We start from the raw sequence: 27,859 nt of genomic DNA on the forward strand, positions 1-27,859 counted from the left end.
GGGAGAACAGACGTGATCACCTCGACACACTATCCCAGGCCTTAAAGTCAGACAGATGCGGGTTCCAACCCTGCCCCTCCACTGTCTAACTGTGTGTCCTTGGGCAAGTCTCTGAGCCTCAGTCTCTTCATCTAACCATGGCGAAGACAGTTCTCATCTTGACAGGGTACAGTGACGATGCACTCGAGAATGCATGGAAAGGAGGGATGGTTGAACCCTCATCAGCTTCCTCCCTCCTCCTCTCCTCCGTGCTCTTTACCCCATTCCTCCCTGGCCAGCTGCTCCCACCCTGATGTTTCAGAACCCAGCTTGTTAGAGTTCACTCTGTTGATTGCTGCTGTGAGCCAACAGCCATGAGTTCCCCAGCCCATGGCCATAAACCCAAGACAGAAGGGCAGGTAACAAAAAGCAGGCAATCCGAAGAGCTCTGACCCTGCCCTCCGCCCGCCCTCCCAGACATCCACCTGGCTGCACCCCCAGACAGAGCCAAGATCCCTGCTCCTCTGTGCCAGCCTTGCAGGAGAACAGAGCTTGAGAGCATGCTGGAGTCAGACAGGCCTGGGTTTAACATCCTAGTCCACAGAGCCTGAGCTATGTGTCCAGGGTGGTCTCGAATTCCTGGGCTTGAGAGATCCTCCTGCCTTGGCTTCCCAAAGTGCTGGGATTACAGGCATGAGCCATTGCACCTGAGGAAAGTTTTTATTTTTATTTTTATTTTTTTATTTTTTTTTTATGGAGTCTCGCTCTGTCACCCAGGCTGGAATGCAGTGGCGTGATCTCAGCTCACTGCAACCTCTGCCTCCCAGGTTCAAGCGATTCTCCTGCCTCAGCCTCCCGAGTAGCTGGGATTACAGGTGCCTGCCACCTTGCCTGGCTAATTATTGTATTTTTAATAGAGACAGGGTTTCGCCATGTTGGCCAGGCTGGTCTTGAACTCCTGGACTCAAGTGATCTGCCCACTTCAGCCTCCCAAAGTGCTGGGATTACAAGCATGAGCCACCACCTCCGGTCGAAAGTTCTTTAACCTCTCTGGCCCTCATCCTAACATGTTAGGGATGGTTTCTCATCCCTAACATGGGGATAGCACAGGGTTGAGGTAAGAATTAATGAACAACGCCTGTAATCCCAGCACTTTGGGAGGCCGAGGTGGGCGGATCATGAGGCCAGGAGTTCAAGACCATCCTGGCCAACAAGGTGAAACCCCATCTCTACTAAAAATACAAAAATTAGTTGGGCGTGGTTGTGCGAGCCTGTAGTCCCAGCTACTCAGGAGGCTGAGGCAGGAGAATTACTTGAACCTGGGAGGGGGAGGTTGCAGTGAGCCAAGATCTCGCCATTGCCCTCCAGCCTGGGCGACAGGGCGAGACTCTGCCTTAAAAAAAAAAAAAAAAAAAAAAAGAATTCGCACCACTGCACTCCAGCCTGGGCGACAGGGCGAGACTCCATCTAAAGAAAGAAAGAAAAAAAAAAGAATTAATGAGCTAACGGAATGGCCCCCCTTAGAACCTGGCCATGATGAATGCTTAACTAACGCCAGCTGCTGCTGCTGCTTCTACTGGGAATTTACCCAGTGCTCACTCCCTGCGTGGGGCCCAAGTCCCCGGGAGAAACGGGAGCGGAGGGTGGGAGGAGGGCATGAGATCCGCCAGCAGGGCCTCTCTCTCCAGCCGAGGAATGGGTCCCTGCCAACACTGAGCCCGTGGAGCGCTGTGGCTTCACCGTCAAGAATCTCCCGACGGGAGCCAGAATCCTCTTCCGAGTCGTTGGGGTCAACATCGCGGGGCGCAGCGAGCCGGCCACCCTGGCCCAGCCGGTCACCATCAGGGAGATTGCGGGTGCGTGGCCCCTGACCCTGCGCTCCGAAAGACCAAGCTGGCGTCGTCCCGCCCGCCCTTTCCTTGTCGTCGACAGGACCTCCCCAGACAGTCTCATCGCCATTGGCCCCTGGAATGTGCCCCGGCCCCCCGCTGAGCCCCCTCCCTGTGTTTGCGCCCTCAGAGCCACCCAAGATCCGGCTCCCCCGCCATCTCCGCCAGACCTACATCCGCAAAGTGGGCGAGCAGCTCAACCTTGTCGTCCCCTTCCAGGTCAGAGGAGCGGGGTCAGGGGCCGGGGGTCCGCTCCTGCCGCAAGCCCCCTTTGTGCGGGTGGAGCCCCGCTGACCCCGCCCCACCCCCTCCCCGCCGGGAAGGCCCCGGCCCCAGGTGGTGTGGACCAAGGGCGGGGCCCCGCTGGACACCTCCCGCGTGCACGTGCGGACCAGCGACTTCGACACCGTGTTCTTCGTGCGCCAGGCGGCCCGCTCCGACTCCGGGGAGTACGAGCTGAGCGTGCAGATCGAGAACATGAAGGACACCGCCACCATCCGCATCCGCGTCGTGGGTGCGCGCGCTGGGGAGGGCCCCCGGGGGCCGGGAGGGGCAGGGATGGGGAGCGATGGGGGAGGAGGTGAGAGATGAGGGGTGGGAGAGGAGGTGAGAGATGGGGGGTGGGAGAGGAGGTGAGAGATGGGGGGTGGGAGAGGAGGTGAGAGATGAGGGGTGGGGAAGGAGGTGAGAGATGGGGGGTGGGAGAGGTGAGAGATGGGGGGTGGGAGAGAAAGTGAGAGATGAGGGGTGGGAGAGGAGGTGAGAGATGGGGGGTGGGAGAGGAGGTGAGAGATGAGGGGTGGGAGAGGAGGTGAGAGATGGGGGGTGGGAGAGGAGGTGAGAGATGGGGGGTGGGAGAGAAGGTGAGAGATGAGAGGTGGGAGAGGAGGTGAGAGATGGGGGTGGGAGAGAAGGTGAGAGATGAGAGGTGGGAGAGGAGGTGAGAGATGGGGGGTGGGAGAGAAGGTGAGAGATGGGGGGTGGGAGAGAAGGTGAGAGATGAGAGGTGGGAGAGGAGGTGAGAGATGGGGGGTGGGAGAGAAGGTGAGAGATGAGGGGTGGGAGAGGAGGTGAGAGATGATGAGAGGTGGGAGAGGAGGTGAGAGATGGGGGGTGGGAGAGAAGGTGAGAGATGAGAGGTGGGAGAGGAGGTGAGAGATGATGAGGGTGGGACAGGAGGTGAGGAGATGAGGAGGGGAGGGGGAGAGGAAGTGAGAGATGAGGGGTGGGAGAGGAGGTGAGAGATGGGGAGTGGGAGAGGAGGTGAGAGATGGGGAGTGGGAGAGGAGGTGAGAGATGAGGGGTGGGAGAGGAGGTGAGAGATGGGGAGTGGGAGAGGAGGTGAGAGATGAGGGGTGGGAGAGGAGGTGAGAGATGAGGGGTGGGAGAGGAGGTGAGAGATGGGGAGTGGGAGAGGAGGTAAGAGATGGGGAGTGGGAAGGAGGTGAGAGATGAGGGGTGGGAGAGGAGGTGAGAAATGGGGAGTGGGAGAGGAGGTGAGAGATGAGGGGTGGGAGAGGAGGTGAGATGAGGGATGGGAGAGGAGGTGAGAAGGGATGAGGGTGGCCCAGGATAAGAGGAAGTGGAGAGATTGGGATGGGGGAGGCCGTAGGCAGGAATGCGAATGGGGCATAAGGGAGGTTAGAATCAGGAGGGAGGGGGTGTGGAGAGGGGAGGGGAGGGAAGAGGCTGGACATCCCAAAACCCGGACTGACTTGTCACACTTCCCCATTTCCAGAAAAGGCTGGGCCCCCCATAAACGTGATGGTGAAGGAGGTGTGGGGCACGAATGCACTGGTGGAGTGGCAGGCCCCCAAAGATGATGGGAACAGTGAGATCACGGGGTATTTCGTCCAGAAAGCAGACAAAAAGACCATGGTGAGAGAGCAGAGGGGGAGACGGGGAAGAGCCCATGAGGTGGGCAGAGCAGGTGCAGATGTCCCCCGTTCACAGCTGGAAGGGCAGGGAGGGGCCCAGAGGCTGGAGGACGGGCTTGGGGCCGGGAGGGAAGCCTTTTAGCTGAGACTTGGCACGTGATGGGTTTTCATTTTCTTTTTTCACTGAGGTAAACGTCACATAACGGAATTAGTCATTCACCGTTTTAAAGCGAACAATTCAGCAGCACTTAGGACATCTGCAGGCTTGTGCAGTCACCGCCTCTACCCAGTCCATTTTCATCCCCCAGAGGAAGCCCTGTACCCAGTAGCGCCACCCCCTGGTTTCCCCTGGCCCCAGCCCCTGGCAGCCACCGATTTGCTGTCTCCCTGGATTTACCTACTCTGGACATTTCATACACATGGAATCCTAGCTATGTGACCTTTATGTCTGACTTTGTTAGCTCAGCACAACGTCTTCGAAGTTCATCCATGCTGCAGGGTGCAGGGTGTGTCCGTGCGGAAATCCTGTTTTTAGAATTCTTTTTTTTGAGACAGGGTCTTACTCTGTCACCCAGGCTGGAGTGCAGTGGTGCAATCTCGGCTCACTGCCTTCTCTGCCTCCGAGCTCAGGTGATCCCCCCCATCTCAGCCTCCCAAGTAGTTGGGAATACAGGTACGTGCCAACACGTCCCGCTAATTTTTGTAGAGACAGGGTCTCAGTATGTTGTCCAGGCTGGTCTCGAACTTCTGGACCCAAGTCATCCTCCCACCTTGGCCTCTCAAAGTGTTGGGATTACAGACATGAGCCACTGCACCTGGCCTTTATTTCTTTATTTTTTGAGACAGAGTCTTACTCTGTCACCCAAGCTGGAATGCAGTGGCATGATCATGGCTCACTGCAGCCTCCAACCCCCAGGTTCAGTCAATCCTCCTCCCTCAGCCTCCCGAGTAGCTGGGACTACAGGTGCTGGCCACCAGACCTGGCTAATGTTTTTTTTTTTAACAGACAAGGGTCTCACCGTGTTGCCCACGCTGGTGTCAAACTCCCGGGCTCAAGCGAGCCTCCCACCTCGGCCTCCCAAAGAGCTGGGATTACAGGCATGAGCCACCGTGCCTGACCCCTTCTTAGGGTTGAATGATGTTCCCCTGTCTGGGCCGACCGTTTTGTCTGTCTCTCCCTGCGCTGATGGGCGCTGGGTTGGTTCCACCTGTTGGCCACTGTGAGTAGTGCGCCATGAGTGACAAATTTTTTAAACACTGGATGTGCTTTTCTCACCCCTTCTTTCGTCTGTGTCTTGTGTGTAATCGTGTGATCCTGTGGCCCCGCCCCGCCTGGTCCCTCCCTGTCCCCACACTAGGAGTGGTTCAACGTCTATGAACGTAACAGGCACACCAGCTGTACTGTGTCTGACCTCATTGTGGGCAACGAATACTATTTCCGAGTTTACACGGAGAACATCTGTGGGCTCAGTGACTCACCTGGTGTCTCCAAGAACACGGCCCGCATCCTCAAGACAGGTACAGCCATCCTGCTCCACAGCCCAGGCCCACCCGCTCCACCTTCTCGTCCAGGCCCCACCTGGACTCCTCCTGCCCTCCCCTCCCCACTGGAGTTGACGGCACCTAGTCATGGGGGAGAGGTGACTGCGGTTTCTTCCCTGGTTGGTGTCAGGGGACGATCTAGATCAGTCGCCTTACGGGTGCATCCTCCCTCCCCAGGAATCACCTTCAAACCGTTCGAGTATAAGGAGCATGACTTCCGGATGGCTCCCAAGTTCCTGACGCCTCTCATAGACCGGGTGGTCGTGGCTGGGTACTCGGCGGCCCTCAACTGCGCTGTCAGAGGCCACCCGAAGGTGCCAGGGCAGGGACCCAGATCTGCGTGTGTGTTGCCTTGTGGGGAATCTTCCATACAACCAAGCCCACTCCCCATCATGCCAGTTCTTCTTCCTCGAGTTCTCTGTCTCAAGGGATTTAGTCTTAAATTTAAAAAATTTTTTTTAATTGATTTTTTTTTTTTTTTTTTTTGAGACAGGGTCTTGCTGTATCACCCAGGCTGGAGTGCAGTGGCGCGATCACAGCTCACTGCAACTTTGACCTCCGGGGCTCAAGTGATCCTCCTACCTCATCCTCCCGAGTAGCTGGGACCACAGGCATGAACCACTGTGGCCAGCTAATTTTATCATTTGTAGAGATGGGGTCTTGCTATGTTGTCCAGGCTGGTCTTGAACTCCTAGGCTCAAGTGATTCTCCCGCCTCGGCCTCAAGTGATTCTCCCGCCTCGGCCTCAAGTGATTCTCCTGCCTCGGCCTCCCAAAGTGCTGGGATTACAGGTGTCAGCCACCACGCCCAGACTGGACTTGCTCACTTTTCACCCACTTCCTGTTAACTCCTCCGACCAGAGCCCAAGTCTCAGACAATCAATCACACCTTGCCTTTGGCTTCCTGCCTTTTTCCTTCTTTCTTTCTTTCTTTTTTTTCTTTCTTTCCTGAGACCAGGCTGGAGTGCAGTGGTGCGATCTCGGCTCACTGCAACCGCCTCCCGAGTTCAAGCGATTCTCCTGTCTCAGCCTCCTGAGTAGCTAGGATTACAGGCGTGCACCACCATGCTCAGCTAAATTTTGTATTTTTAGTAGAGACAGGGTTTTGCTGACCTCAGGTGATCCGCCTGCCTCGGCCTCCCAAAGTGCTGGGATTACAGGCGTGAGCCACCGCTTCCGGCCTCTTGCCTTTTTCTTTGTCCTCTGACTGCCAGGTAACAGCTTATCTCGGCAGCTTGAGGAGAGGACCATTAAGTCTCTATTGCTCTGTCCAAGGACAAATGCCAGTCCCGTGGAAAAAGAAACGCTGGGAGCAGGGGCACCCTAAACCACCACGGCTCCCCAGGGTCTTCCTGTCCAGCCATTTTCCGACTGCGCTTTGTGAATATGGGCACTTGCAACCTAGAGCTCATTTAGACCAGGGGTTGGCAAACCATCACCCATGGGTCAAATCCACCCACCACCTGTTTCTCTCAATAAAGTTTTATTGGAACACGGGCCAAGCATATTTGTTTATGTTTTGTTTATAGCTACTGCAGACAATGTAAATAAATACGTGTGGCTTGTGTTCCAGGCCCAGAGACTACAGGGCCCAAAAAGCCCGAAATATTTACCATCTGGCCCTTTATAGGAACAGTTTGCCAGCTTCTGGTCTGGGCTGTAGGTTCTTTGCTTCAGCCTCCTTAAGGCATACCACGGATTCATTGGTTCACCATCTCCATCTCTGTATACTTTATTCACTAACTCCACTCATTCATGTCACTCATTTCGCTCATTTATCCACCTACCAATCCATCCATTTACTCAGTTCATTCCTTCACTCCATTTGCTTATTTACAGCACTCTTTCGTGCTCTCATTCATTTATTCACTCCATTTATTTTTTCAACAAACATTTTCAGAGGCTTTCAATGACCTGGGTGATTCAAACAAGAAATTTCCTGTATGTTAGGGGAGACTGACGTTTGCCCAGAGTCACACAAATAATATAAAATTATGAAAGGCTGGGCCAGACACGGTGGCTCACGCCTGTAATCCCAGCACTTTGGGAGGCCGAGGTGGGCAGATCACCTGAGGTCAAGAGTTTGAGACCAGCCTGGCCAACATGGTGAAACCCTGTCTCTACTAAAAATACAAAAATTAGCTGGGCATGGTGGCAGGCGCCTCTAATCCCAACCACTTGGGAAGCTGAGGCAGGAGAATCGCTTAAACCCGGGAGGTGGAGGTTGCAGTGAGCCAAGATCATGCCGCTGCACTCCAGCCTGGGAGACAAAGCGAGATTCTGTCTCAAAAAAAAAAAAAAAAAAGTTGGCGGGCGCGGTGGCTCATGCCTGTAATCCCAGCACTTTGGGAAGCCGAGGTGGGTGGATCATCTGAGGTCATGAGTTTGAGACCAGCCTGACCAACATGGAGAAACCCTGTCTCTACTAAAAATACAAAAAAGTAGCCAGCCGTGGTGGCGCATGCCTGTAATCCCAGCTACTTGGGAGGCTGAGGCAGGAGAATCGCTTGAACCCGGGAGGTGGAGGTTGCAGTGAGCTGAGATTGTGCCATTGCACTCCAGCTTGGGCAACAAGCTCAAAAAAAAAAAAAAAAAAAAAAAAAAAAGGCTAGCACAGTGGCTCACTCCTGGAATCCCAGCACTTTGGGAAGCCATGGCAGGAGGTTGGCTTGAGGCCCGGAGTTTGAAATCAGCCTGGGCAATATGGTGAAACCCATCTCTATATACAAGAATACAATTATAAAGGGAAGCAAGTGTGTGAGAAAAACACAGGCAGAGTGTAAAAATAGGTATTTCCGTTCTAGTCTAGGGGCCATGAAGGGACGTGTGAACTGAGACCTACGGGATAGGTTTAAAAAAAAAAAAAAAAAAGAAGGAAGGGCAGTATGGAAGAGGGAACAGCCAGTGCCAGGGTCCTGAGGTGGGTGCCTGTCTGGTCTGTTTGAAGGACTGCGAGGTAGCCTGTTTGGTTGGAGCAGAGAAGTAATGGGGGTCAAAGAATGTGGGACCCTGTGGGCCACTACAGTGAGCTCTTTGTCCTGAGAGCAATGGGAAGACCCCACCGTTACCCTGTGAAGTAGGGATTATCAACCTGCTCTTACAGAAGAGGAGAAGTGACTCATCCAAGGACATCTGGCAAGAGGGTGGCAGAGACTAGAACCCAGATCTGCTTCCTGAACCCCATTTTGTCACTGCCTAGGGACTCTCTCTAAGTTCGCCTCCTCTCCCTTGACTCTCAACAGCCGAAGGTGGTCTGGATGAAGAACAAGATGGAAATCCGCGAAGATCCCAAGTTCCTGATAACCAATTACCAAGGAGTCCTGACGCTGAACATCCGCCGCCCCTCGCCCTTCGACGCTGGGACTTACACCTGCCGGGCCGTCAATGAGCTGGGCGAGGCGCTGGCTGAGTGCAAGCTGGAGGTCCGAGGTGAGGGCGTGGCCGTCCCCAACACTGGCTGACCCTTGCTCGGGCCCTGTGCCAGTCTGGCCAGTGGCCTCGGGCTGAGCACCGCTGAGATCTGGAGATGAGTGAGACCGACCCTCTGGGAGGACTGGGAAGCTGCTGTCCTGAGGGCAGCACAGGGCATCCTAGGAGCTGGGGTGGGGGAGCCCCTGAGCTTGGGTAGGAGTCAGATTTTTCCAAAGGAGTTGAAGGACAAGAAAGAGGAAAGCTGAGTGAGAAGAGCTTAGGAAACGTCCCCAAGGCCTCCAGTGTACCTGGGGCCCCGTAGGCAGATGGGTTGACAGAGTGAGAGCAAACATGGATAACACGGATGACCAGGGGTCGTGGGAGCTCCCAAAAGTGCCTCCCTTCCATAGCCTGTCCCCATGCTCCCACCCACCTGCCCCTGCCTCTCCCTGCCCCGTCCCCTTATCTCGGTCCCACAGCTCCGGCCCCAGCGAAAGCTACATCCTCTTCCTCCCATATTCCATTTCCAGCTGCCTCCCTGTCTCCAGTCTCTCCCTCCTGCCAGCCACCTTCACCCCTGGACTCTGGCCCCAGAGAGCTCTCTCTATCCAGAGCTGCTCTGCCCCAGCCCTGAACCCAGCCGGCTGGGGGCTCCCCACCGCCCCAGCACCCCTCCACCTGGTGTTCACGGTGGTGTGTCCGCCCGCGGCCCCCACCTGCCCCGGTTCTTCCCACATGATGTCCCAGCCACACCGGGCTGTTGGCGGTTACACTGGCCAGGCTTTCTCGCCACAGGGACTTGGCACATGCTCTTCCCTCTTCCTGGAACGCAATTCCTCCGCTCCTTTACCCTGTGCTCCGGCCCATCAGACATCTGCCGGTCAAGGCTCAGCGAGGAGGCCACTAACTGTGTCCCTCAGAGCAGGATGACATCAATGTGGACTTCCAGAGTCCCTCCCGGATGGTGACTTCTGACCTCTGACTTCCCTGGCTCTGAGGACAGCCCAGCAGACAGGGTGGCTGGGGACCCTTAACAAACGCTCAGAGAGGACACTTGCTAGCCAAGCATGGTGGCTCTCGCCTGTAATCCCAGCACATTGGGAGGCCAAGGCAGGCGGGTTGCTTGAGCCCAGGAGTTCAAGACCAGCCTCGGCAACATGGCGAAACCCTGTCTCTACTAAAAATACAAAAAAAATTAGCCGGGCCTGGTGGCGCATGCCTGTTGTCCCAGCTACCTGGGGGGCTGGGGCAGGAGGATAACTTGAACCAGGGAGGCCGAGGCTGCAGTGAGCTGAGATTGCACCACTGCACTCCAGCCTGGTGCAACAGAGTGAGACTCTGTCTCAAAAACCAAACAAAAACACCCCAGATTACTGCCCTTCCAAGCCCACCCAATTTCTGATACTCTGCTGTCTCCCTGATTAACTATTAAATCAGCTCAGAAAAATCCCGGCCTCAGGATTCCAGTGACCGCGTACAGCCAGCAGCTCAGAACGTCCCCATCTGGGATCCAAAATAGCAGTAATCAGGGGCACTGTGACTCTGGGTTGTCCAGCCACAGTGGCCTGGGATGGGGCGGGATGGGGCAGGATGGTGACCGTCATCCTGCCCCCCTGCTGGTCATGTGGATACAGCTCCTCCTGCTGGGGCTTCAGGAGGAGGCGTGCCCAGGCCTGGCTCACCCGCTTTCTTGTTTTCCTGCAGTGCCGCAGTGAGACCTATCCCCTACCAGCCAAGACAGTTGGTGGCGGAGTCCTGACCCCAATCCCCAACCTCCTGGGACTGTGTTCTTTCTGGAGTTTTCGCTGAGAACAAAACTGTTGTCTGGACCCTGGAGTGTCTGTCCTTCTTGATTCCGTAGCTCCGTCTTCCTCCTGCAGGGGATTGGTCACCCCGGGGTTGGCGATGGGAGCAGCTGCGTGGACACAGGCTGCGGTGAGGTGGCCTCTTGGAATAGCTACTTTAGCGAGGCAGCCACGTTGTCACAGCAACCACAGAGCATCAAAGGTGAACCCAAGCCCACGTGGAGGCCGGCCCCAGAGGAGCTGCTGGGAGGGAGGGAGGGTGCAGGCTAGGGGCAATGACAGTGGCAGCAAGTCAAAGACGCACCCAGGCCACACCCAGAAGGCCGCTCTACTGAAGCAGCCGCGTCGGTGTGGCTGCCTCTAGGCCTCGGCAGCGGCCCCAAGAGCTAGACGTGGTGAACCGAAGAGGGAGGCAGCCGTGCTGGACAAACTCCTGCCAGGCAGCTGCGCGGACTTGGTGACGATGGCGAAACCGCTCATGGCCTGCTTGTTGGTTCTTAACAGATTGACCTTTATTAACTTTAATATCTCATCTGCCCGTCCCTGAGGCAAGGTACTTTGATCTCTGGTCATTCGGTGACCTTGAAGGATGCTGGAAGACTCAGCGTCCCCAGAGTTCAGAGGTCCTGGGGTCAAGTCTGGCTTCCACACCTTGGGGCTGGGGAGAGAGAGTTCGTTTCAGAGGCCTTGGCCTGCAGTTAGGGAGTGAGGGGGCGGGGAGGGGCTTTGCACTTACTGGAATGGCAGGGGAAGCCAGGTGTCTTAGGGGGCACAGATTCCAGTGCCCCCAGCTTCTACAACTGGCATCATCCCCTGCTCCACCTTGACCCCAAGGCCCTACAGAGAACTGGACACTGGGCCTGGCTGACCCCACTCCTTCAGGGCACAGGTTGTGCCTCTCTAGACCCCACTCTGGTATGTCACGGGGAGAGGGGCTGGGGCATGGGTGTGGGTTGGCTGTGTGTGTTCCCAAGTAGGATATGACAGCCCCCTGGGCCAGGGGCGCCAAGGCCCTGGAGAGACTGCTGGCTTCTACCCACAGACCCCCATATCCCTGGGTCACCTCTACTTCCAGACCCAGGAGTCCAGGTCCCAGCCCCTCCTCCCTCAGACCCAGAAGTCTAGGCCCCAGCCCCTCCTCCCTCAGACCCAAGAGTGCAGACCCCAGCCCCTCCTCCCTCAGACCCAGGAGTCCAGGCCCCAGCCCCTCCTCCCTCAGACCCAGGAGTCCAGGCCCCAGCCCCTCCTCCCTCAGACCCAGGAGTCCAGGCCCCAGCCCCTCCTCCCTCAGACCCAGGAGTCCAGGCCCCAGCCCCTCCTCCCTCAGACCCAGGAGTCCAGGCCCCCAGCCCCTCCTCCCTCAGACCCAAGAGTGAAGACCCCAGCCCCTCCTCCCTCAGACCCAGGAGTCCAGGCCCCAGCCCCTCCTCCCTCAGACCCAGGAGTCCAGGCCCCCAGCCCCTCCTCCCTCAGACCCAAGAGTGCAGACCCCAGCCCCTCCTCCCTCAGACCCAGGAGTCCAGGCTCCAGCCCCTCCTCCCTCAGACCCAGGAGTCCAGGCCCCAAGCTCTCTCCTCTCTTAGACCTGGGAGTCCTCAGACACCTCCTCCCTGCCCTCTGCTGCCCCACTGCGCTTCCCCCCTCCTCACCTCCTCCCACTCCCTCTGGGCCTCCACCTCATCATCATCACCCTCCTCATCTTCATCCTCCAGCACCTCTTACTCCTGCGTGAAGGGCACGGTGGAAGCGGAGAGGAAGTGCAGGCGGTAGAGCAGCCGCACCCACTGGCCGAACTCTCGGTCTTGGGTTTTGAGTGGGGCGCGCAGCTGCAAGTAGAAGGTGCGGCTGGTGTTCAACTTGACCTTGAGTTGACACCGGCTTTTGTCGTGGACAAAGAGCTGGACGAACTTCAAGGGGAACAGCCTGGGTGGGAGGAAGGGGCAGCCTCAGGTTCTGACCTTGTCGGGTCCTCCCACACCTTGCCACCCCTCCCTCTGCCCCACGAATCCCTTTCACTTTCATTGCCTCTTGAACTTTAGTCCATTCCCAACTTTCTTCCAGCCACGTCTCCTTTTTGTCTCCCACTAGTCCTCTCCCCTAAACTCCAGACTCGAATATACAACTGCCTACTTGAAATTTCCATCTGGGGCCGGGTGCGGTGGCTCACGCCTGTGATCTCAGCCCTTTGGGAAGCCGAGGCAGGAGGATCACCTGAGGTCAGGAGTTCGAGACCAGCCTGGCCAACATGGCAGAACCCCATCTCTACTAAAAATACTAAAAATTAGCAGGGCGTGGTAGTGGGTGCCTATAATCCCAGCTACTTTGCAGGCTGAGGCAGGAGAATTGCTTGAACCTGGGAGGCTGAGGTTGCAGTGAGCCAAGATCACGCCACTGCACTCCAGCCTGGGCGACAGAGAGAGGGACTGTGTCTCAAAAAAAAAAAAAAAAAATCCCATCTGGGTGTGGGATCTACCGTCCGACTCATAACGTGTTCAACAGCCCACTTCTAGAGCTCCCTCAGCCCCTCGCACACAGCCTACTCCTCTTGGTCTTCCCTGTCTTAGCTACATCTCCCTCTTGCTTGGTCAAAATCTTGGAGTCGCTGTGGACTCCATGTTCTCATACCCTGATGAGTCCTGACACCACATCCTGGTGGCTTCACTATTTTTTGTTGGTTTTTGAGATAGAGGGTCTTACTCTGTTGCCCAGGCTGGAGTGCAGTGGCACAGTCATAGCTCACTGCAGCCTCAACCTCTTGGGCTCAAGCAATCCTCTTGCCTCAGCCTCCAGAGCAGCTGGGACTATATGCGCACCACCACGCCTGGCTAATTTTTCTATTTTTATATAGTAGAGATGGGGTTTCACCATGTTGGCCAGGCTGGTCTCCACCTCCTGGGCTCAAGTGATCCTCTCGTCTTGGTCTCTCAAAATGCCGGTATTATAGGCATGAGCCACCTCACTTTGCCTGCCACCTTTAAAATGTATCCACAATCCAAACCCTTTTAACTCCCTCCTCCGCCACCCTTGGGTCCAGCCACCTGCCTCAGCCCTCAGTCCCTACAGTCTGTTCCCCACAAGTCCCCCAGAGGGCGCAGGTCAACACCTTGGGCAGCTTGGGTCCCTCTGCCCAGAGCCCTCCTGTGGCTCTGGCTCAACAGGAATAAAAACAAAGCCCTCACCGTGGCCCACAGACCTGCAGAGCCCCTTGTTCCCTCTCTGCCCTCACCTCCTGCACCTCCAGCCACACTGGCCTCCCTGGTGTTCCATGAACACACCAGGCTCAGTCCGACCCTAGCACCTTTGCACAGATGGTTCCCTCCACTTGAAAAGCTCTTTCTCCAGGCAAGACTCGCCCCCTCATTGCCCTGTGTTTTAGGAGCCACGTTCTGAGGGAGGTCTCCCCTGGCCTATTTCAACCACATCCACCCTATTGAGACTTCCCCATAGTCCTTCCCTGTCTGACGGAGCCCCACAGGCCTTGCCCATCTAACAAATGGCCACCTGTTCCCTCTGCCTGACTGGTAGAGTGGGAGCTCCTGGAGGGCAGGGAGTTCCTGGAGGCCTGCTTTGTCCAGTGGCGAAAGTTTCCCTGGTACCTACAGCTGACACGTGGCAGGTGCTCAGTGGATGCTTCAGTGGATGCTTTTTTAGTATCTTGGTAAACTGATTGCTCAGGCCTGCAGCCCGATTTAAGGTCCAACAGGGCAGAGCAGGAAGCAGTCAGGAAAGAGTGAGGATCTTGGCTCAGGTCACACAGCCAGGATTGGTGCCCAGGTCCCATGTTCTCAGCTACAACACTGAGTAGCCAGGTGGCCTCTCCGGTCCAGCAGTATCACTGCCAGGAATGGATCTCACAGATACCCTCACACCTGGGCACAGACACATATGCACGGATGTCCCCTGCCACATTGCCTGTAACTGAGACGCCGACAAAACCCCAGTGTCCCTCAGTGGGCAACTTGATTTTTGTCCCCTAAATAGAAGAATAACAGCTGGCATTTATGGAACACTTACTCAGAGCCAGGTGCTATTATATTTACCCAATTTTTCCCCCGACAACCTCACGGGGTGGGCTCCCTTCTTATCCCTGTCATCCAGATGAGGAAACTGAAGCACAGGCAGGTAGGGCGAGCTTGGCCAACGCCAGTGATGAAGTAATGCCAGGATTTGAACCCAAGCCGTCTGAGGGCAGGCATTTGTTTAAGGACGTTGCCTACCACTTTAACATGAGGAGGCTGGACACAGCTTGGTGTCTAAGACAGCAGAGCATGTGCAATGGTCAAAAAGAGTCCAACTGTGCAGGCCGGGCGTGGTGGCTCAGGCCTGTAATCGCAGCACTTTGGGAGGCCGAGGCAGGCGGATCACCTGAGGTCGGGAGTTTGAGACCAGCCTGACCAACATGGTGAAACCCTGTCTCCACTACAAATACAAAATTAGCTGGGTGTGGTGGCACATGCCAGTAATCCCAGCTACTTGGGAGCTGAGGCAGGAGAATTTCTTGAACCCGGGAGGTGGAGGTTGCAGTGAGCCAAGATCTTGCCACTACACTCCAGCCTGGGCAACAAGAGTGAGGCTCCGTCTCAAAAAAAAAGAGTCTAATTGTGCAAATATGTCTGAAAGAGTGTGGTGGCTGTGCTCATGCCAATACAAAATGGATATGGGTGTCGTGCTGACGAGGGGGTGGGCACAGGGAGAAGTGGCGTATGGCTTGTGGCTACTACTGGTTTTTTTTTTTTTTTTTTTTTGAGACGGAGTCTCACACTGTTTCCCTGGCTGGAGTGCAATGGCGTGATCTCGGCTCACTGCAACCTCTACCTCCTGGGTTCAAGTGATTCTCCTGCCTCAGCCTCCCGAGTAGCTGGGATTACAGGCGCCTGCCACCATGCCCGGCTAATTTTTCTATTTTTTAGTAGAGAGGGGGTTTCACTATGTTGGCTAGGCTGGTCTCAAACTCCTGACCTCGTGATCCACCCGCCTTGGCCTCCCAAAGTGCTGGAATTACAGGTGTGACCACCGTGCCCAGCCTGTGGCTACTGCTTTTTATTTTATTTTTTGAGAAAAGGTCCTGCTCCCATTGCCCAGGCTGGAGTGGAGTGGCATGATTACAGCTCACTGCGGCCTGGACCTGCGAGGCTCAAGCAATCCTCTCACCTCAGCCTCCTAAGTAGCTGGGACTACAGACATACCCCACCATCCCTGGCTAATTTTTGTATTTTTAGTAGAGATGGGGCCTCACTATGTTGCCCAGGCTGGTCTTCAACTCCTGGGCTTAAGCAATCCTCCCACCTTGGCCTCCCAAATGCTGGGATTACAGGTGTGAGCCACTGCACCCAGCCTTCTACTGCTGGTTTGTTTGTTTTGAGATGGTGTCTTGCTTTGTCACCCAGGTTGGAGTGCAGTGGTGAGATCTTGGCCACTGCAACCTCCGACTCCCGGGCTCAAATGATTCTCCTGCCTCAGCCTCCTGAGTAGCTGGGACTACAGGCGCCCATCATCATGCCTGGCTAATTTTTTGTATTTTTGTAGAGACGGGGTCTCACCACGTTGGCCAGGCTGGTCTCAAACTCCTGGCATCAGATGATCTGCCCACCTCGGCCTCCCAAAGTGCTGGGATTACAGGTGTGAGCCATCATACCCAGCCTCTACTGCTGTTTTTAAAGGAAGGATGGATCCATATATATATGTGTGTATATATATATATGTATATACACATATGTATATGTGTATATATGTATATGTGTGTTTATATATATGTGTGTATATATACGTGTGTATATGTATATATACGTGTGTGTATATATACACACGCATGTGTGTGTACACACACACACACACACACACACACACACATATCTGTCAGAAACTGCCCCAGAATAGCTCAGGGCTGGAAGTTGGTTAGACAGAAGTGAGGGGCTAGGAGATGAGTCCTGAGGCCAAATTTGCAGAGCAAGCTCAATATTCTCACTTCAGTGGTATGTTCATTTGGGAAGGGGTTTTATGGTGCCGAAGGAGCTTATGAGAGGGTCAAAGCCACTCTCAGCACCATCACTGGTGTTCTTCCAACTGCAGGTCATGATTCAGTGAGTGATGAGATCAATTGGTGAAATACAGTTAGCATTTTAAAATAAAAGGGGCTGGACAAGGTGGGTCACACGTATAGTCCCAGCACTTTGGGAGGTGGAGGGAGGAGGATTGCTTGAGCCCAGGAGTTCAAGACCAGCTTGGGCAGCATGGTGAGACCCTGTCTCTACAAAAAAATACAAAAATTAGCCACGTGTGGTGGTGCATGCCTGTAGTCCCAGCTACTCAGGCAGCTGAGGTGGGAGGATCGCTTGTGCCTGCAGAGAACTGTGATCACTCCAGCCTGGATGACAGAGTGAGACCCTGTCTCAAAATTAAATGAATGAATGAATAAATAAATAAAGGCCAGGCACAGTGGCTCATGCCTGTAATCCTAGTGCTTTGGGAGGCTGAGGTGGGAGGATCACTTGAGGCCCAGAGTTCAAGACCAGCCTGGGCAACATAGTGAGATCCTGTCTCTACAACACATAAACAAAAATAAGGGCATAGTATAGAAGAGAAAATATCTCAGTGTACTGTACTGGTGTCAGAATACTGCTTTGTGAAAGGTTTTTAACTTAGGCAGGGGGGATTAATAAAGGCTGTAAGTAATCTTGAGTACATGAAGGTCAAAATCTGATTTGGCCACGAAATTATAAAAGCAATCTTTTGGATTTCAGAAATGCAGAGAAGGAACTGTGGACCTTCATGTGTGCATGTGTGAGACAATGTGAGTTTGTCCTTCCTTCCCTCCTTCCTCTATTTCTCCCTCCTTACTTTCTTCCCTTTCTTCTTGTCTCCGTCTTCTTTCTTCCCTCTTTTTCTTTCTTTTTTAGAGAACGGGTCTCACTTCATTGCCCAGGCTGCAGTGCAGTGGTGTGATCACAGTTCACTGCAGCCTCGAACTCCTGGGCTCAAGTGATCCTCCTGGCTCAGCCCCAGTAGCTAGGACGACATGTGTGTGCCACCACACCTGGCTAGCTTTGCAATTTTGATTTTTGTAGAGATGGGGTCTCGCTATGTTGCCCAGGCTGGTCTTGAACTCCAAGCCTGAAGTAATCCTCCCACCTCAGCCTCCCAAAGTGCTGGGATTACAGGCATGAGTCACCATACCTGGCATCTCTCTTTCATGAACTGTGAGATGTGGTCAAAAAAGTGAAAGCCAGACAGGCATGGTAGCTCATGCCTGTAATCCCAGCACTTTAGGAGGCCCAGGCAGGCAGATCACCTGAGGTCAGGAGTTCGAGACCAGCCTGGCCAACATGGTGAAACCCCGTCTCTACTAAAAATACAAAAATTAGCCGGGCGTGGTGGCAGGCACCTGTAATCCAAGCTACTCGGGAGGCTGAGGCAGGAGAATCGCTTGAACCCGGGAGGCAGAGGTTGCAGTGAGCCGAGGTTGTGCCACTGCACTCCAGCCTGGAGACTCCGTCTCAAAAAAACAAACAACAAAAAAAGTGAAAGCTACTGGCAGAATGTTTCTATACTATAGGCATGTGAACATTTCAGTGTTTGTAGCTGGAGTTGGGGCAGGAGCCTTGGGTGAGAGAAAGGAACAGCTTCTGCTGTCTATTTTGTGCTTGTTTTCTCGTATGTTTGCATTACTTTTTCTTTTCTCTATTCTTTTCTTTTTTCTTCTCTTTTCTTTTGAGACAGAGTCTCACTCATTCTGTTACCCAGGTTGGAGTGCAGTGGCATGATCTTGGCTCACTGCAACCTCCACCTCTTGGGTTCAAGCGATTATCCTGCCTCAGCCTCCAGAGTAGCTGGGATTACCGGCGCCCCCACCACACCTGGCTAATTTTTTTTTTTTTTTTTTTTTGAGATGGAGTCTTGCTCTGTTGCCCAGGCTGGAGTGCAGTGGCATGATCTTGGCTCACTGCAACCTCCACCTCCTGGGTTCACGCTATTCTCCTGCCTCAGCCTCCTGAGTAGCTGGGACTACAGGCGCCCACCACCACGCCCGGCTAATTTTTTGTATTTTTAGTAGAGACGGGGTTTCACTGTGTTAGCCAGGATGGTCTCGATCTCCTGACCTCGTGATCCACCCACCTCAGCCTCCCAAAGTGCTGGGATTACAAGCATGAGCCACCGCGCCCGGCCTCGCTAATGTTGGCCCTGGCTAATGTTTTGTATTTCTGGTAGAGACAGGGTTTTGCTATGTTGGCCAGGCTGGTCTCAAACTCCTGGCCTCAAGTGATCCGCCTGCCTTGGCCTCCCAAGGTGCTGGGATTACAGGTGTGGGCCACTGCACCCGGTCTGCTTAGTTTTTCAATGAAAAAATATGACATAAAGGGGCAGTGCGGAGTGAGGCACAGGAGGGCTCAAGACCCGTGAGATCCACCATCATGACAAGCTTGGTGTTCCAATCCTGGCCCACTCTGGAGCCACAGTGGGACCCTGGGCAACTGGCTCACGGCTCTCTGAGCCTCAGTTTAGTTCTTTGGGGGACAGGGCTAAGGGACCCCACCATGTGAAGATATGAGGTCAGAGGTGAGATAGCATGCACGGCCTAGGGGCATCTGGCATGAGCAGGCCCTGTGGAAATGGTCATTCTCCTGACCCCTGCTGGGGCATGGCTGAGGACTGTCCCCTTCAGGTCTGTCTAGTCTCTGATTTCTGGCCCCTGAGGGTTGCTCTGTGCTTGTTCTCCCGGGTAGATGGCAGCTCAGGGAGGGCCGGTAGCACCACCAGCCTGGCCCTGGGGGTGGTCTGGATGAAGGGAGGTACTGCTGGGGGCTCAGGTGCCTGGAGCTGAGGGAGGAAGGGGTCTCGGCTGAGGTGGGGGCAGTTACCCGAAGAGTTGCAGGTGTCCGTTCTCCTTGGCAGGGCCGGCCAGAAGCAATAGGTCCGGGAGCTCCAGGGCTGGACTGGAGGCTGCCACCCCCATGGTGACCTCGTTGGCAACTTCTCCCAACCGAGTCACCTGGGGCCAGAGGTCAGAGGTCAGGGGCAGGATAGATGTCGGGGCAGGATAGATGTCGGGGCAGAACTGGGGAGGGATCAGAGGTGAGGAATCTTGGTAGGGGAAAAGGTCATGACAGGTGAGCTGAAAATCAGGCTGGGGGCCAGATATCTTGAAATTAAAGTTCAAGAATCAATCATATGGGTGTGAAGTCAGGGAAACTGACGCAAGGGAATTAGAGGCCAGGGTTCACAAAGAATCTAAAGAACTAGAGGTATGGGGCGTCAGAGGTCACATAGGAGTTGGGAGCCGGGAATCCCATGAGATGGGCGTTATGGGGGAGCAGGGGCTTTCCAAGTCAGGAGGAGGTTGAGGGGCAGGCCGAGGCTCGGGATGAGGGGGTTCTGGGGCTCCCTACCTGCACGAAGTTGCTCTCAAAGATGGGGAAGTCCCGAAACTGGTCGAATTCGCCGCTCTGGAGGTAGCGTTGGAGCCGTCTGGGACGGCCCTTGGGAGAGGCTGGAACCAAGAGGCATTTTACCAGGACGAAGTCTGGGGTCGATCCTGGGAGGCTGTGCCTGGCTCCCCAGCCGGGAGGGCCCGGCACAGCCCCGCGCAGAGGACGGGGTATCAGATGTCCCCGAATTGCCGGCCCCATCCTACTTGGTTCCCTCACCAGGTCCAACCACTCCAGGCCTGGCTCCCTCTCTCACCTGCCATCCCACCCGGTTCCACCTCGCCAGCTCCACCCAGGGCCGGCTTAGGGCCGCGATCCCGCCTCATTGCAATGTCCCCGCCCGACGGGAGCGGACGGAGGAGCCGAGGGAGAAAGCGAGGGGGCGGGACTACGCGCACTGTGGCGTCATGATGCGGAAAGGGCTTTATGACGTCACACAGAAGCGGGTTCCTGGTTTGTGATGACGTCCCTGGAGGGGGCGGCTCCTGGAGATCAGGCTAAAGGGGCGGCCCCATCCTGCTGACGTCAGGCCCCAGGTGCGGATGGGCGCCAGTGCGCAGGCGCCGGGGCCCCGCGCAGGCGCACGGGCGTCAGGATGCGGTCTGTTTCTCCCGGCGTGCTCCGCGGCTCTTGGCTCACAGCCGTCACTTCGCTGGTGGGAAGGAGCCGAGATGGCGGCAGCCAGCGCTGGGGCAACTCGGCTGCTCCTGCTCTTGCTGATGGCGGTAGCAGCGCCCAGTCGAGCCCGGGGCAGCGGCTGCCGGGCCGGGACTGGTGCGCGAGGGGTGAGTGCTCTTTAGCTGTGCATAGCGGGCGCGGTCTACGGATGTCGCAGGTCTTGGGTCTTTAGGTGAGTTACAGACGGAAGGAGGCTGCGCAGGGCTGAGAGGGAAGAGGTGGGAGATCCCTGGAAAGCCAGGCCTCAGTCACGCACGCGCAGGAGGGGCCTCGCCAGTGCACCGGGTTGCAGCGACTGGGAGGAAGAACAAGAGCACCTGTCGGAAGGCTCTGGCTCGGGAATATGTATGAGGGGGCGGGGCTGGGGGATGCGGAGTCTTGGAGAAGCAGACGTCGGGGCGGTTAAAATGAAAGCGGCATGGTGAAGCCGGGCGCGGTGGCTCATATGTCATCCCAACGCTTAGGGAGGCCGAGGCGGGAGGACTGCTTGAGGCCAGGAGTTCAAGACTAGCCTGGGCAACATAGCGAGCCCTGTCTCTACAAAAAATACTAATAAAAAAAAAATTAGACCGGTCGCGGATGGCTCATGCTTGTAATCCCAGCACTTTGGGAAGCCGAGGCGGGCGGACCACTTGAAGTCAGGAGTTCGAGACCAGCCTGCTCAACATGGTGAAACCCCGTCTCTACTACAAATACAAAAATTAGCTGGCTGTGGTGGCAGGTTCCTGTAATCCCAACTACTCGGGAGGCTGAGGCAGGAGAATCGCTTGAACCCAGGAGGCAGAGGTTGCAGTGAGCTGAGATCATGCCACTGCACTCTAGCCTGGGCGACTGAGCGAGACCCTGTCTCAGAAAAAGAAAATAAGGCGTGGGAGGGGGCCCTTGAGGAAGTGGAGAGGAATTTTGCCTCCCGAATATGCATGAATATGCAAGTTTGGAGATTGGAGAAAAGGAAAGCATGAATCTTGAATGTGCTTGATAGGGACTGAACTCAGGCTGCATGTTGGCTATTGGGCTGTCAGGTAATAAGGAGGCCATTTGAATATTAGCATGAAAAAGAAGCCTTGAGAGAGGGAGGGTGTCATTTGACTCATGAGTATTTGTGGTGCAAGGCTTGGAAGTGACCTTGGGATAGTTGCTTTGGCAATGTGGTTAGGCACGTTTGTAGGGTCTGGTTTTCTGGGGGTGAGGGAGTCCAGAGTATGAATATTCATGAAATGGGTGGTTTCTAGTGAAATAAAGGCAAGCAGCAGCGATTAACCTGAAGATAAGGCTCCTCCCTCAACCCACCAGTTTGTCTGTCCTGGGCTCTGTGGGTGACTATCATGCTGAGGGCTTGGGTGGTCCTCACCTGGGGCCTTCTGTGTCCTCTGCAGGCCGGGGTGGAAGGCCGAGAGGGCGAGGCCTGTGGCACGGTGGGACTGCTGCTGGAGCACTCATTTGAGATCGGTGAGTCAGGCAACGTCCTGTCCTAGACACTTAACATTGGTGCCCTGAAAAGTCAAGACTTGGAGTCTGGGTGCCTCCCATGGTATGACATTTACTAACATCCGTTTAGTAGCAGATTTGCCTCAGGTTGAGGGGAAGGGGGACATGAAAGAAGAGAAACACTGTCTTTAAATGCCCTCTTGCCTGTGAGACAAATCTCAGTTTTTAAAAGGTCAGCACAGCAGTAATAATTTCAGAGCTGGCTTTCCTGATCAGTCGCCACGTGCCCAGCATTAGTAGTTCCACGCTTTGCAAGTATGAACTCAGATGTCCTCACAGCAGCCATGTGAGGTGGTAGGTATTCGTGTCAGCCCCTTTTTCCAGAAGAGGAAGTGGGCTCAGAATAGGCACCACACAAGGTCTCATCGTGCGTGAGTGGCAGAGCAGGAGCCAGCTTCAAACCCAAACTTAAATTGCCATGATGCAGGTGTCCAGGTTCCCAGAGCTGGATGTCAGTGCTGCCCAGAGTGTAGTAATCGAGTCTGAGGCCCCGAACCTGAGGGCACAAACCCTGAAGCTGGTGCCCCTCTGCAGACCCTGGCATCTGCTCAGTGAACAGCTCCCCTGATTCTGACACAGCCAGGTAGTTGGGAATTCCTGAACTCCACAGCCTCCGTATTTTACATTTGGGGAAGCTGAGGCTCAGAGAGGTTGTGTGGCTGTCCCTGGGTCACCTGGCGAGGCAGAGGCAGGATTTGGGAGCTGTGGGATTCATGCATCTGCTACGGGTTGCCTTGTGAGGTGGAACATGGTGGAGGTGTCCCCACTTTGCAGATAGGAAAATGGGGGCCAAGATGGGGAGGGAACCTGGTCACTCGGGTGGAGGCCAGGCCAAAATTTGAAGCTGGACCTCCTGGCCCCTGCCTGGGTTGAAGGGTGGGCGGGGGAGGGGGCGTCTCTGAACCTGAGCTCCTCACAGATGACAGTGCCAACTTCCGGAAGCGGGGCTCGCTGCTCTGGAACCAGCAGGATGGTACCTTGTCCCTGTCACAGCGGCAGCTCAGCGAGGAGGAGCGGGGCCGACTCCGGGTGAGGTGGGGAACTCAGGGCTGGGTGTGGATGGGGATGGAGGGTTTCCAGCTGTCTCTTCAGCCACCCCCTGCTGGTCCCTGGCAGCCTTCCCTCCAGGCCCAGGTGGGCTCCCAGTACCTCCTGCCACTCTCAGCCTCTGTCCTCGATGACTGCCCCTGGTGGAACGGCATTGCAGTTCGTCTTAGCGCCACCAGGCACGATGTCCTGTGTCACGGCCTCTTCCCGCACTGCTCCCTCTGTCCGCAGACCCCCTTCCCCCACAGGTTCACACAATTGGCTCCTCTTTTCCAGATTCAACTGAGCTGTTTCGTGACCACTTAGATGAGATTTGCTCAAAATAGCTATGGTTGGACAGGAGCTCACTTCTGTCACCCTGTGTTGTGGCAGCCTCAAGGGCCCAGCTCAATTCTCCGTAGGGGTCATGCAGAGAGGCCCCAGGGCTCCAGGCAGCAGGATAGAGAGGGAGAAGGAGGGGCAGAAGGAGCAGCAGCATTTAGAGAAAGCTTGCAAAAGCTGGCGCAACCCACTTTACCCATCGGCTAGATGTAGCTGTGAGGGAGGCTGGGGAGTGCAGGCTTGATTCTGGTGGCCACGAGGTGAGGTCTGCCTGAGCAGCCTTCCTGCATGGTGCCCACATGATTATCTTGTCACAGCTGCCCCCAAACAGAATTTATTGTGCGTGTAACTGGTACGTCCAGGTGTAGGGTGGACGCCAGGTGCAGCTGGATCCAGGCACAGGGGAGGCTTCCTCAGGACCCACTCCATCGCTGGGCTGGGCTTTGCCCTCCTTGTGGGGGCTTCTCCCCTAGGTGGGGCGGTCCCAGCTGCTCCTGGCCTCACCCACCAGCCAGGCCACCCCAACAGGAAGAGTCCTGGGCAGACTCAGGTTGGCCAGCCTGGGGAGTGTAGGCCGTGAGGTGGATGGGGCTGGAGAGGGGCCTTCGTGGAGGCCTGGTAGGCATCACAGCCTGTCCAGGGCTGGCACCATCCTTTTGACCAGCACCCTCTTCTCCCATCCCCAGGATGTGGCAGCCCTGAATGGCCTGTACCGGGTCCGGGTCCCAAGACGACCTGGGGCCCTGGATGGCCTGGAAGCTGGTGGCTATGTCTCCTCCTTTGTCCCTGCGGTGAGTTGGTGTCGAGGACAAGCCCCCTTCTCCCTTGTCCTCCTTACCCCCTACCCTGGTCCTGCTTCTACCATTCGAACCCCTGTGTTTCTGGAGCCCGCAGAGGCCGGGGAGACTCAGACCTGGCCTTGCCCTCCAAGGCCTCCTGGTCTGGAGGGGTCAGTCCAGGTAGCGGGTACTTTCATGGGGATAGCATTGTGAGGACTCCGGGGTGGGGGGCAGTTGAGCTTGGGCCTGAGGGTGACAGGGAACCATGGGAAGGTTTTGAAAAATGCTCCGGGGTCCTGTGGTGTGGCGGGGGGGAGGTTAGGGTGGCGCCCAGGCAGCAGGCTCCCCACCTCCACTGACCCCACTCCCCCTACAGTGCTCCCTGGTGGAGTCGCACCTGTCAGACCAGCTGACCCTGCATGTGGATGTGGCCGGCAACGTGGTGGGCGTGTCGGTGGTGACGCACCCCGGGGGCTGCCGGGGCCATGAGGTGGAGGACGTGGACCTGGAACTGTTCAACACGTCGGTGCAGCTGCAGCCGCCCGCCACAGCCCCGGGGTGAGCCTGCTTCTGCTGCCTTCGCGGCGCCCTTGCCACCTGCCCCGGCCCTTCCTGGCGCCCTCAGGGTCTCCAGGTCCCTGGACTCCGGACCTCACCCTTCTCCTTCTCTCCTCTTGCCCCAGCCCTGAGACGGCAGCCTTCATCGAGCGCCTGGAGATGGAACAGGCCCAGAAGGCCAAGAACCCCCAGGAGCAGAAGTCCTTCTTCGCCAAATACGTGAGTGGGGCTCCCCCGCCTCCCCTATTCCCTTCCCGACAGTCCCGGCGCCTGGCCAGGCCCTCCGTGCTCCCACCCAGACTCCCCTATGGTGCTCGGGCCTGCTCCTCGTCCTCCGGGCCTCCTGCGTGGGGGCCCCTCGTCCTCCGGGCCTCCTGTGTGTCCTGGTACCTGGGCTGAGGCTTGTTTGCAGGAAGAGGGTACGGAGGTGTGGTCAGGGGAAGTCGGGCCAGCTCTAGGGCGCAGGGTCCTGGGGAAGGTCTCGGCCTGAGCTAGGCTGGAGCCGTGAAGCTGGAGAGGAAGGGAACAGTGGAGGTTTCAAAGGAACCAGGGAGGCTTGGAAAGGAGGGGCGAACAGTTTCTCCAGGGGGTTGTACAGGAAGGAGAGAGGAGTGGGTCCGGGAGGGATGTGGCACAGGGAGGGGCACTGGGGGCAGCAGGGTGCCCGGGAGGCCTCCTGGAGCTGAGGAGGGAGGGGCCTGTGCTGCCAGCAGCAGGTCTGAGTCCCGGGGGCTTGGAGGCTGAGGCGTGGGGTAGGGAGGCTGGGGATGGCCGGGGGAGGTGGCTTCCGCCTAGGCCTCTGGTCCCTTGAGTGTGGAGACTGGTGTTAGGTTGTGGCACAGGAGCCCAGGCAGGCCAAGGCCAGTGAGAGGTCTGCGTGGCCCAAGGCAGGCTAGGAGGATGCTGAGGCTGGGATGGCTGAGCCCTGCCGTGCTGAGCGCCCTGCCTGAGGGCCTCACCCGCTCCGCCTGGATAGTCCAACAGCTGTGCTGCAGGGAACTGAGGCCCAGAGGCTGAGCCCTTGCCTGCCGGGCCCTGCCCTGCTGCCCACTCGAGCGCTCTCCTGCTCCCTGCTGGCCCTAGGGCCCCACGGCTGCCCGCTGGCCCTGACCTGCGCTCCCTCCCTCCCCAGTGGCACATCATCCTGGGGGGGGCCGTGTTGCTCACAGCCCTGCGTCCTGCTGCGCCAGGGCCCGCGCCACCGCCACAGGAGGCCTGAGTGAGGACCGAGACCCCTGCCCCTCCCTGCGCCCCACCGGCCCTCCCTGACCTGTAGTGACGTAGGGGACCTGGGCGCCCTCCCCTTACGCGGCCTCCCCTCATGCCGGACCCCACCTTCCCCACCCTGGGCGGGCGATGCCCACACTCAACCTCCTTCCCCTCTCTCTCTCTTTCTGTGTCTGTCTGTCCATCCTTCCGTCCGGCTGCAGTGGATGTACATCATTCCCGTCGTCCTGTTCCTCATGATGTCAGGAGCGCCGGACACCGGGGGCCAGGGTGGGGGTGGGGGTGGGGGCGGTGGTGGGGGTAGTGGCCGGTGAGGGCCCAGGCTGGTCAGCGTCCCGTCTTGCACATCCAGGGGCCTCCCTTTCTGCTGGAGTCCCCTGTGTCCTCAGCCATCCCAAGAAAGGTTTGCTGGTCCTTCCTTTCCCCCCGTCCCACGAGGCCACCTGGGCCAGCCCCTTGTCCTCTGCCTTCCTGCTGGCAGAGGAGCGGCTGGATTGGGGCCTTTGGCACAGGAGCCGGTGTCTCCTGTGCCCGCCTCCCCCATGGCCCCATGCAGCCCCAGGGGCTTCCCCCTTGCCCATGGAATAGAGCCCAAGATCCTGGCCACTATGCCAGTTCTGACCTTGCATCCCCCGACCCCGAGCCCATGCAGTCTGGGAACATGCCGCCTTCTCTCCAGCCTCTGTGCCTTTGTTCCAGGTGGTCTCACCCTCCTGTCCCTGGCTGGGCTAGGTGGTCCTGTCCAGGCTCCTGCAGTGCCTCCCTCACTTTGACACTGGACTAGGATGCAGCCTCCCTTCTGTGTCCCCTTGAGGGTACCCTGGGTCCCCTCATCAGGGGCAGAGGCACGAAAGAGTCAGGGCTGAATGGCCAGGGGCTTCTGGGCCTGATGCCTAGCGCAGCCTCTGGGGTTGTGGTTTGACATTTGTCTGCCTGGTGCCAACAAGGAATCCTTGCCTTTAGGGTGACAGGCCCTCCACAGGCCTCCAGACTTGAAGGAAAAGGTTTAAGATAAAAAAGAAAAGAAAACCAACAGTTAGTGGAGTCAAAGCCCAGACACTGTAAATAGAACCCCCTCCAGCGCCCCCCGCCGCCCAGCATCCTGCCTGGACTGCGGTGCTGCGAGGGCCTGCGGGCCTTTGCTGTGTGCCGCCCTCCCTGTAAGTCTATTGAAAAACATCGACGATACATGGAAATGTGTGAACGTTTTGAAAAGCTACAGCTTCCAGCAGCCAAAAGCAAGTGTTTTGGCAAGATGGTCCTGATGTACAGGCTTGATTGAAATGCACTGCTCACTTGATACATTATTCAGAGACCCAAGGAATGGCTGTGTCCATCCTCATGGCTGTGTGAAGCTCAGCTGTGGCGTGTGGCAGTTTATTAAACTGTCCCGCAAATCGACACGCAGCTAGCCTCCTGCATTGTGTGGTTATAAATAGCACCCTAGTGAATGCTCTCGTCCAGTCTCTCCTGGGTGTGGTTTGAATGACCTCGGGATGCACGACTAAAATGGAATTACGATGGCAGGTCGGAAACGCACTTACGAACAAGTGATGGTTCACGTGAGTCGACTGTCAAGACCAGGAGGTGGTGCACCGTGAGGTGTTGTCTTCCCTCCCGTCACTTCTTTTTGTTTTTGAGACAGGGTCTTGCTCTGTCACCCAAGCTGGAGTGCAGTGGCGGTCCCTTGACTCACTGCGACCTCCACCTCTCAGGCTCAGCAGTTCTCCCACCTCAGCCTCCTGAGTAGCTGGGATCGCAGGCATGCGCCACCACGCCCGGCTAGTTTTTGTATTTTTTGTAGAGACGGGGTTTCACCATATTGCCCAGGCTGGTC

At 56.5% G+C, this 27,859-nt stretch overlaps 3 protein-coding genes across 4 annotated transcripts in view; 2 read left to right on the forward strand and 1 right to left on the reverse strand.

Moving 5' to 3' along the window:
- The window catches only part of MYBPC2 (myosin binding protein C, fast type), a 35,275-nt gene extending 24,749 nt beyond the window's left edge, over positions 1 to 10,526 (forward strand). Inside the window, exons 21-28 of the mRNA XM_030821141.1 lie at positions 1,668 to 1,835; positions 1,999 to 2,086; positions 2,186 to 2,382; positions 3,607 to 3,746; positions 5,104 to 5,263; positions 5,465 to 5,601; positions 8,529 to 8,715; positions 10,402 to 10,526. Coding sequence (XP_030677001.1) covers positions 1,668 to 1,835; positions 1,999 to 2,086; positions 2,186 to 2,382; positions 3,607 to 3,746; positions 5,104 to 5,263; positions 5,465 to 5,601; positions 8,529 to 8,715; positions 10,402 to 10,412 — 1,088 coding nt within the window. The 3' untranslated portion in view covers positions 10,413 to 10,526. The remainder of the gene's footprint in view (positions 1 to 1,667; positions 1,836 to 1,998; positions 2,087 to 2,185; positions 2,383 to 3,606; positions 3,747 to 5,103; positions 5,264 to 5,464; positions 5,602 to 8,528; positions 8,716 to 10,401) is intronic.
- Positions 10,527 to 10,992: 466 nt separating this feature from the next.
- On the reverse strand, positions 10,993 to 20,570 carry FAM71E1 (family with sequence similarity 71 member E1). Its single transcript, XM_012510083.2, has 5 exons — positions 20,181 to 20,570; positions 19,886 to 19,986; positions 19,358 to 19,488; positions 12,218 to 12,425; positions 10,993 to 11,160 (listed from the first exon to the last, which is right to left on the reverse strand). Exons 1-4 carry the CDS (start codon positions 20,248 to 20,250, stop codon positions 12,221 to 12,223), a joined length of 507 nt encoding a protein of 168 aa, XP_012365537.1. The 5' UTR covers positions 20,251 to 20,570; the 3' UTR covers positions 10,993 to 11,160; positions 12,218 to 12,220.
- On the forward strand, positions 20,467 to 27,472 carry EMC10 (ER membrane protein complex subunit 10). 2 transcript variants are annotated; one of them, XM_030821143.1, is made up of 8 exons: positions 20,467 to 20,709; positions 21,979 to 22,051; positions 23,010 to 23,119; positions 24,145 to 24,249; positions 24,614 to 24,795; positions 24,921 to 25,014; positions 25,928 to 26,014; positions 26,226 to 27,472. In XM_030821143.1, exons 1-7 carry the CDS (start codon positions 20,467 to 20,469, stop codon positions 26,012 to 26,014), a joined length of 894 nt encoding a protein of 297 aa, XP_030677003.1. In that variant the 3' UTR covers positions 26,226 to 27,472. The 2 variants fall into 2 exon arrangements, with proteins under 2 accessions (XP_030677003.1, XP_030677002.1); XM_030821142.1 differs by lacking the exon at positions 25,928 to 26,014.
- Positions 27,473 to 27,859: the final 387 nt, after the last annotated feature.

The sequence above is a fragment of the Nomascus leucogenys genome, chromosome 10 (assembly GCF_006542625.1).
Source record: "Nomascus leucogenys isolate Asia chromosome 10, Asia_NLE_v1, whole genome shotgun sequence".
In the NCBI taxonomy this organism is placed as follows: domain Eukaryota; kingdom Metazoa; phylum Chordata; class Mammalia; order Primates; family Hylobatidae; genus Nomascus; species Nomascus leucogenys.